Source organism: Thalassophryne amazonica, chromosome 11, assembly GCF_902500255.1.
Source record: "Thalassophryne amazonica chromosome 11, fThaAma1.1, whole genome shotgun sequence".
Classification (NCBI taxonomy): domain Eukaryota; kingdom Metazoa; phylum Chordata; class Actinopteri; order Batrachoidiformes; family Batrachoididae; genus Thalassophryne; species Thalassophryne amazonica.
Window position 1 is genome coordinate 20,752,468 of NC_047113.1, and position 8,916 is coordinate 20,761,383.

The following is an 8,916-nucleotide window of genomic DNA, read 5'->3' on the forward strand; positions in this document are numbered from 1 at the left end:
TAGATCACTGTGCCAAGGAGGGAATCTCTTTAGGGTCAGTGACCCTATGGCTGTTTAGAGAAGTGTTTCATAAATGTTAAAAAATTCACAATATCAGTGCTCAGATGACAGTAGCTTCTGGGAATGGTGCAAGTTGCAATAAATTGTGATGCCAAGCGCTAAGGATACATGCTATCCAGTCACAGCATATGAAACTTTTTTTTACTACTGAGCAAACATCATTGTTAGACTTTTTTAGGTTCACTGATTCCATGGCGTGTAGATGTTATGGTGTCAGTGACCCCATGGCCTTGGCGGAGGTTTGCACTCTCTGAGTGCTTCTAGTTATCATTATTATTATTAGAAGCAATGGACACACTGTGCTTGGACCAAAGATGAAAAAGACCATCCAGACTGTTAATAGCAATAAGTCCAAAAGCCAGGCTGTGTCATGGTATGGGGTTGTGTCAGTGCCTTTGGCTAAGGTAATTTACACTTCTGTGGCAGCATTAATGCAGAAATGTACATTGAGATTTTAGAACAACATATGCTGCCTTCAAGAAAAGTTATTTTCCAGAAAGGTCCATTCAGTTTCCAACAAGGCAATGCAAAGCCATATTCCACTTGCATTACAAATACAACTTAGGTAAACCTGTGCCAAATACAGTACCAATGTGTATCACACTGTATCCGCTGTGGTGACCTGAACAAAATGAAAGCAATTGAAAAAACAAGAACATAATTTTTAAAAAATGAATTAATAAGTTATTATTTTGCATTTTGCATACCTTCTCAATTTTTTCTGATTTGGGGTTGTGTAATCGCTCCACCCGTTCATCTGTGTCTCCTCTCTGTATGACCTCCTGACCCTTGCAGACTACAGCCAGATGAACGTAGAAACACGTGTCACTTCTCAGATGTAGGTGAGGAATGAGAAGTCCGTGCAAAGAGGAAAACTGCACACAAATGTCATTGCAATTCATCGATTAATCATCCACATTAAAAACACAAAAATGGCTCTTTGTTGAAATAATTTCATTGCATTCATAGCTGAACAGTTGATTCCACAAATGTTAACATCTGGACATCACACCCACCCCCCGCCCCCCGGCCCGCCCATGACCACCACACATACACACATACACACGCACACACACGCACACACACACACACACACACACACACACACACACACACACACACACACACACACACACACACACGCAAACACTTCTGAAATATGAATAAGAATGAAATTTACACATATACAGCTTCAAGAGACAAAAGCTCACATCAGTAAATAACTCATATACAGGCATGTTCAAAATAATCGTGTGTTTAAAAAAGTGAGTAAAGCTCAGAATCCTTAAAACAGCTTTGATTTCCAAACATGCAAATGCATCGGCAACACTGCAAATTCTATTCCAAATCAAAACATGAAGAAAAATGTATCTAATTTATTACTTTATAGAAATAATTAGAATAGATAAAGAAAGATAAAGATCAACTTTATTTATCCTGAAGGAAATTATTTTACCAGAATACAAAAACAGTAAACAGTGGTCAGTTTAATACACAATTACAGAAAGTGTTAGTATAAAATAGAAATCAATAAAACAATTTTTTACAATAAATACAACAAATTTATATGAAATGACTGGAAGATATATTGCACAAAATGTTTGACAAAATTGGACATTGCACAACTCTGATGAACTCTTTTCGTTATGTATTCATCCTGCACAAGGGGAAGGAATTATACTAATAATAATTATGTCAAGAAAGGGGAATTTCTGTCAGGATGTCAGGATGATAATTATCTTTTGGGCACAAGACTATTATTTTGAGGGAACATGATAAGAATTATATATGTACAATTTATTAACAAGCTAAAGTTATATTACAACTTGCTCACACAAGACAACTTATTCCAACAAGATAATCATCGTGTGGACACACGATAATAACTTATTCCAACAAGATAATCATTGTGTAGACACACGATAACTTATTCCAACAAGATAATCATCGTGTGGACACAGGATAATAACTTATTCCAACAAGATAATCATCGTGTGGACACAGGATAATAACTTATTCCAACAAGATAATCATCGTTTGGACACACGATAACTTATTCCAACAAGATAATCATCATGTGGACACAGGATAATAACTTATTCCAACAAGATAATCATCGTGTGGACACAGGATAATAACTTATTCCAACAAGATAATCATCGTGTGGACACAGGATAATAACTTATTCCAACAAGATAATCATTGTGTAGACACACGATAACTTATTCCAACAAGATAATCATCGTGTGGACACAGGATAATAACTTATTCCAACAAGATAATCATTGTGTGGACACACGATAACTTATTCCAACAAGATAATCATCATGTGGACACAGGATAATAACTTATTCCAACAAGATAATCATCGTGTGGACACAGGATAATAACTTATTCCAACAAGATAATCATTGTGTAGACACACGATAACTTATTCCAACAAGATAATCATCATGTGGACACAGGATAATAACTTATTCCAACAAGATAATCATCATGTGGACACAGGATAATAACTTATTCCAACAAGATAATCATTGTGTAGACACACGATAACTTATTCCAACAAGATAATCATCATGTGGACACAGGATAATAACTTATTCCAACAAGATAATCATCGTGTGGACACAGGATAATAACTTATTCCAACAAGATAATCATTGTGTAGACACACGATAACTTATTCCAACAAGATAATCATCGTGTGGACACAGGATAATAACTTATTCCAACAAGATAATCATCATGTGGACACACGATAACTTATTCCAACAAGATAATCATCGTGTGGACACAGGATAATAACTTATTCCAACAAGATAATCATCGTGTGGACACAGGATAATAACTTATTCCAACAAGATAATCATCATGTGGACACACGATAACTTATTCCAACAAGATAATCATCGTGTGGACACAGGATAATAACTTATTCCAACAAGATAATCATCGTGTGGACACACGATAACTTATTCCAACAAGATAATCATCATGTGGACACAGGATAATAACTTATTCCAACAAGATAATCATCGTGTGGACACAGGATAATAACTTATTCCAATAATCATTGTGTAGACACACGATAACTTATTCCAAGATAATCATCATGTGGACACACGATAACTTATTCCAAGATAATCATCATGTGGACACAGGATAATAACTTATTCCCACAAGATAATCATTGTTTTGCACAGCATATTAAATTTTCCTTCTGTTTAATTGTGTTGTGCTCATAATAATAAATAATAAATTCTAACCAGATTGTCATCATGTTGATACAAGATAACTTGTTCCCACAACATGATTGTCATATGTACAAAAAAAGTACAGTAACATGCTCCCACAAAATAAACAATATATTTAATTTGTTCCCTCAGTCTTGCATGCACAAGATAAAAAAAAGTTGTTCCCACAAAATAATTAACTTTTATTGTGCAAACAAAACAATTAAGCCAAGAGACCAACATAATTATATTAACAAGCCCATATAAGAATAAGATTAAGCCCATATAAGTTTCATTACAACTTGTTCACACAAGAAAACTTGTTTTCACAACATAATTATCATGTGTGTGAAAGATAAGTTGTTCCCAAAAGATACATACTAACCTGCTCCTATGGGATAAAAACCTGTACACACAACATTTTGTAAAATCATTTTTCATGACTGTGGAGGATCTGAACTTGTTCAAACTCAGCTCCAAAAGCCATTTACAAAAATGGATGGAGTCCACAAGGTTTCAATGACATGAGGGGCTAAAAACATAACCAAATCCAAAATCTTCTTGGCTCAGCTTGCTGATTTTGTTTGTTTGTGTCCACTATTCCAATTTGGTTGTGTGCTGTCACCACAGAAGGTCAAAGTTCAGTTTAGTTGCTGTCATCTTGGGTTTGGCAGGGCAGCATGGCTGCAGTCTGATCTGCGCCGAACGTCTCTTGTGAGGCATAGGTGATGTAGAGAAAGCCGTCAGCGTCCCTGTGGAGGGCGTAAACCTCCCCCATATTGGAGGACATGCAGGCTATGCTCCTCTCTGCCACCAGGAGAAACAAAGCCTGGCTCGAGTCCAGAGCAATCTTATTCCTGAGAGAAAGAAAAGGGAAGCCTGAAGGTGAGCATGATAAAGAGGAATAGCTGGTCTGATAAAGAAAAGGATGAGTGACAGGATCCATGAGTCCAGCGGGTTTAACTGATTGTTACCTTAGCAAGCAGTGGAACTGACCCAGGGTCAACTCATAAGGAACCAGGAACTTTGTCTTGTCCAAAAGGGGAAGAGTCTTCTCACAAACATAACGTTCTACAATCACCTGGACACAAAAAGACATCTATGACTACTTGGAGCTGTAGCCGCACACACAATAAATGAACAGTTATTGATTATAGACAATACAGAAGAAATAAAATCCACTCACAGGCAACTTGTTTGGGAATTTAGCACGGATGCTGCATACTTCATCTCTTCTTGTTGCTGAAGAAAAACAGAGCAGACAGATACTATAACAGAGACGCCATTAGTGCAGCCAGACGGAGCAGTTACATAAATCAAACGTGAAACATACCGAGGCATTTCCTCTGCTTGAAGGGCATCATCTCTATAGATCTCTGAAAAGGAGCCATGTTGGTGGCTTCGGGTGCTGTGCACAGAGCTGGTGACCACCCAGAGAGGTGTTTCTTACACTGGTGTTTTATAGGAGCTGCAGCTGGGAGGAGTTCAAATACCAACAAACAAATGCACAGTCCTCATCCCGGTGACCAGTACATGGACGCTCTGTGTGTGTATTTGTTGTTGCCCTCACTATTGGTGCAAATAAGACCGACACATAGGGGTCATCTCACAGCTGCACGTGATATTGACGGGTAAAGACGGGTAATGGATGTGACCACCAAGCAACATGTGCGAGCAGGTATGCAGACATGGACCATGGAAATCTCAAATGAGATTCTTCAGGCTGAAATTTGACTTATTGGTAGGTGAGCGTCCACATGCTCAGACACGCAGCCCTATCATGATGAGCTACAGAGCACAACTTGCATTGCAGAAGTGTATTTGGGGTGTGTCCAACTCTCCTTTGCTATTTACTCAACACGTAATCCGAGCATGATGTAAGGTGCATTTCTGTTTAGATACCAAACTCAGTAGGTGAAAGAAGTGAGAGGATTTCTGGTGGTGAAATGGATTGCACATAAGCAGATCATTAACCCTCTGGGGTCTGAGGGCAGTTTTTGGGCAGTTCACTCGCCTGGCATAAATGTTTTATTATTGCTGTTAACAGCTCTCCCTGCATCCCACAGTCAAGTTTTATGTCTCTTTGTCTCTTTTTTTCAGGACAACCTGTACTTTCAGAATATATATGCTATAGTGGTGTTTTATAAGTGTAATAAAGGTTTACAATCAGAAATAAGAAAGGAAAAAGTAAAGCGGAAATAATTTTCCACACACATTTATTCAAAACACACAGCAAACTATAATAAACAACTGTTTTGACACTTTATAAAGGTAATTTGGGGTCTTGTATAAAATACTGTACAACAAAAAGGTTTTAACAATAAACACAAATGGACATTTTGATCAATATATACAAAATGGTCTATGCCTTTTGTTTGTCTTCATCTGAAAGCAATTTCTGTTTGCGCTACACAAAGGTCACATCACAAACTGCTACTTCTACTGTGTTTTGGAGTGTTCTGTTGTGTGGGCCGCTGAAGAGGAGGTACTGCTGGCCCACCACCACAAGATGGCGCCCTGCTTGAAGTGCGGGCTTCAAGCACGAGAGGGCGTCGGAGCAACCAGGAGTGACAGCTGTCACTCATCACCACCACCATAAAGGCCGGACTGCAACTCCACCTCCCCGCCGAGAAATCAGCTACCATTCAGGTAACTTTCTCTGCTGACTCAAATCATTGAGTGATAACCTGAACTTCTTTTGCAGCCGTTATCCTGTGGTGTTCTGCCTTATCTGTGGGATTGGCGTTTGGTGTGATCAGCGACGGCTTCGCCTCACACCCCAAACCAAGATAAGTGGTTAAACAGGAGCTGCACGAGTGTGTGATTGGAGGTGGAGGTTCTCCCTCCTTTACTAAACACTGACTGTGGGATTACTGAGTGTGCGAACTCACACTCATCTGGACTGTCTCTGTTTTCTGCCAGCAGTACCGGGTCTGACTGCTGAAGACAGCGGCCACCTGGGGCGCAGGGCTTGGCGGCTCCAGTGTTCTTCAGCTCCGTTGGTGGTGGAAGCTGTGTGGGGATCCAGCTCTTCTCTCGCCAGGCGTCTTCTATCGTCGAGCCTGCCCACACGTCACCTGGTGTATGATTGACAGTCCACCATATTGTTATTGTCTGTATGTTGTTGTGCGATTCACAACATTAAATTGTTACTTTTGGCTTATCCATTGTCCGTTCATTAACGCCCCCTGTTGTGGGTCCGTGTCACGTCACTTTCACAACATGTTATGTCCTGCTCTGAAAGCAGCTTTCACACTTTGGCCCACTTTGGCTCCTTAATGTGCGTTTACACATAAGCAAGACGTGTTATGAATGTCATTTTTCTGTCATTCGTGACACATTCCTGACATTCTTAACATGACTTAACGCATCTAAATAGGTTTCTTAATAGTGCGTGTTGGTGCGTGATATTCTTGATATTCGTGGAGCATGTTTTTGTCTGTCAAAAAATCTTCCATCTTCTGCATGTGCCTGATGTTTGGGAAAACGCGTGAGACGAGAGCCACATGAAGCCACACATCTGGCTCTGTCCGTCTCCTCCTCCTCTCTGCGCCACTCCATGGCACAGAGTCCAACTACGCATGCAGTCACAAAGTTCTTCTGAAAAACTGGAGCGATCTGAATTCGGTTGGATGACTATGGGTGTGTGTGTGGAGACAATTCACTTTGTTCACAACGTGACAGAACTTAACGATGTGCTGTTACGCGCAATAGCACGCAACATTATTCTTGACCGTGCGTAATGCTTCCTAATAATTCTCCAGTAACACGTGCCATTAATCGTAACGGGTTGTAACAGGTTGCAGCAGTTCCTGAGGAGACCTGACACTTTGCTCCGAATCATCACATTCGTGATCAACGGCCATGGCATTTGTGACTTGTCGTCGTTATGTGTAAATGCAGCATTACACTCTGAGGAGCGCCCCCCCCCCCCCCCCCCCCCCCGCTCCATTGATATGGTAAACAGTGCTTTATGCCAGAGCGAGAGAGCTTGCCACAGGTTTATTCAATAACATTCACAGGTAATGACTAGTGGAGCATCTCTGAAACTCACACACTCTTTGTTTGAGCACGTGAGATCCCTCTGATGACTTTCACTGATCGCTGTGCATAATGGCGTGGGGCGCATTGGAGCCAGCAGCCAGGGGGCTATTCAAACGGGCCAACTAGTAGCACATTACTGTTAAAAACAATCTTTGGTTTATCACATGAGGTAAATCTGCCCTACGATTGCATTTTGGAAAACCATGTGACAGTGAACCAATTACGATTGGACACTCACATTGCACACGTCATCACACAGCTTCTACGAGGAGTACAAAGATGGTGGATGGCTGGCTTGAAAGTCCGCTGAGTTAACTTTTCACCAAAAAAAAAGAGTGCGTTTCTATCTCATATCATTAAAAACGTATTTCTAATTTAGTAAAACTTCATCTTAGCCATCGTATACGACGGCGTCGGGCCCAGAGGGTTAACGGGAACACCACTCATCCACCAAAGCTCCCTGAGGTGTAGTAACTGAGTGCCTCATTCCTGTGACACCTCCTCCTCCTTTGCCAACCACCTGATCATCTCCACATCCCATGCCCCTGTTGCTCACAGAACATATGGTGTTCCCTGCTTACAAAACTATGATAGAAACCAGAATTATCAAAGTTTTTTGTTTTCTTATAACAATCCACTTTTGATTAAAAATTTTTCAGTTCAGTTTTGTTTTTGTTTGATGTGTGAAGGAGGAGGTGGATGAACGCTCATGCTCATCCTTGAGTACATGTAGAGTGTCCGCACTTGTGTAAAGTGTATCTGAATATTGCACCACAGACACAAACACTAGATGTAACAGTGGATTTTTGATGTTCTATAGAGCAATCACCTTCTGCTGCCTCATGATAGCAGCGCACCTGCAATGCAACTAACCACACACCAGCGTGCCCATGGGTGCACAGACAAGCGCAAATACATTTTGGTACTCAAATAATCTGGGCACTGGGCCTGAAAATAACAACTTTGTACAGTGCCTTACAAAAGTATTCGGTCCCTTGGTATTTCACATATTTTCATTTGTTTATGGCATTTCAAATACAAAAGTAAACCAGCCTTCTCAATACAAAAATTTCTAAAATGATCTTCCTTAAACACAAACTCAAAGCAAATCTCTACAACGTGATATAAATTAATACAAAATATAAAGGCCTAGATGATAGGTTGCATAAGTAATTGAACACTTTGTTATAATACCTGTAAATAATCAAAAACGGAGCGACTGTGCAAGAAGGAAAAGAGTGAGGAAAGACACCAAGACACCCCAGAAGAAGTTACAGGCTTAATGCACGTTTTGCATTTTGTATTATGACGTGGTACAGAGGAGGATTTTCTTTCACCAAAACATAAACTCCAGGCTTGCATCTCAGATGTACTTTCTGGCAAATTGTAGCTGAACTTTCAGGTCTTCGTTTTGAGAAATGTGAAAGAATTTTGGAGTTATACATTTTTGAAAATTCATTCAATGTTAAAGATAGGGATTTTGCCAAGTTTCCAAGATTTTTCCTTTGACCTATGACCTTAAAAAATGAATCAGTTCTTGCCTATCAGGATATGACTCTTTGGTAAAAAAAAATTT

At 40.0% G+C, this 8,916-nt stretch overlaps 1 protein-coding gene across 1 annotated transcript; it reads right to left on the reverse strand.

Moving 5' to 3' along the window:
- Positions 1-3,942: 3,942 nt before the first annotated feature.
- On the reverse strand, positions 3,943-4,792 carry map1lc3cl (microtubule-associated protein 1 light chain 3 gamma, like). Its single transcript, XM_034181865.1, has 4 exons — positions 4,630-4,792; positions 4,483-4,538; positions 4,271-4,377; positions 3,943-4,153 (listed from the first exon to the last, which is right to left on the reverse strand). The coding sequence occupies exons 1-4, from the start codon at positions 4,685-4,687 to the stop codon at positions 3,943-3,945; spliced, it is 432 nt and encodes a 143-aa protein (XP_034037756.1). The 5' UTR covers positions 4,688-4,792.
- Between the last annotated feature and the right edge of the window lie 4,124 nt (positions 4,793-8,916).

Coding starts and splice junctions, on each gene's coding strand:
- map1lc3cl (XM_034181865.1), bottom strand. CDS start 4,687: ATGGCTCCTTTTCAGAGATCTATAGAGATGATGCCCTTCAAGCAGAGG. Junction 4,539..4,629: donor CAAGCAGAGGAAATGCCTCG/GTATGTTTCACG, acceptor GTTTTTCTTCAG/CAACAAGAAGAGATGAAGTA. Junction 4,154..4,270: donor CAGTTCCACTGCTTGCTAAG/GTAACAATCAGT, acceptor TCTTTCTCTCAG/GAATAAGATTGCTCTGGACT.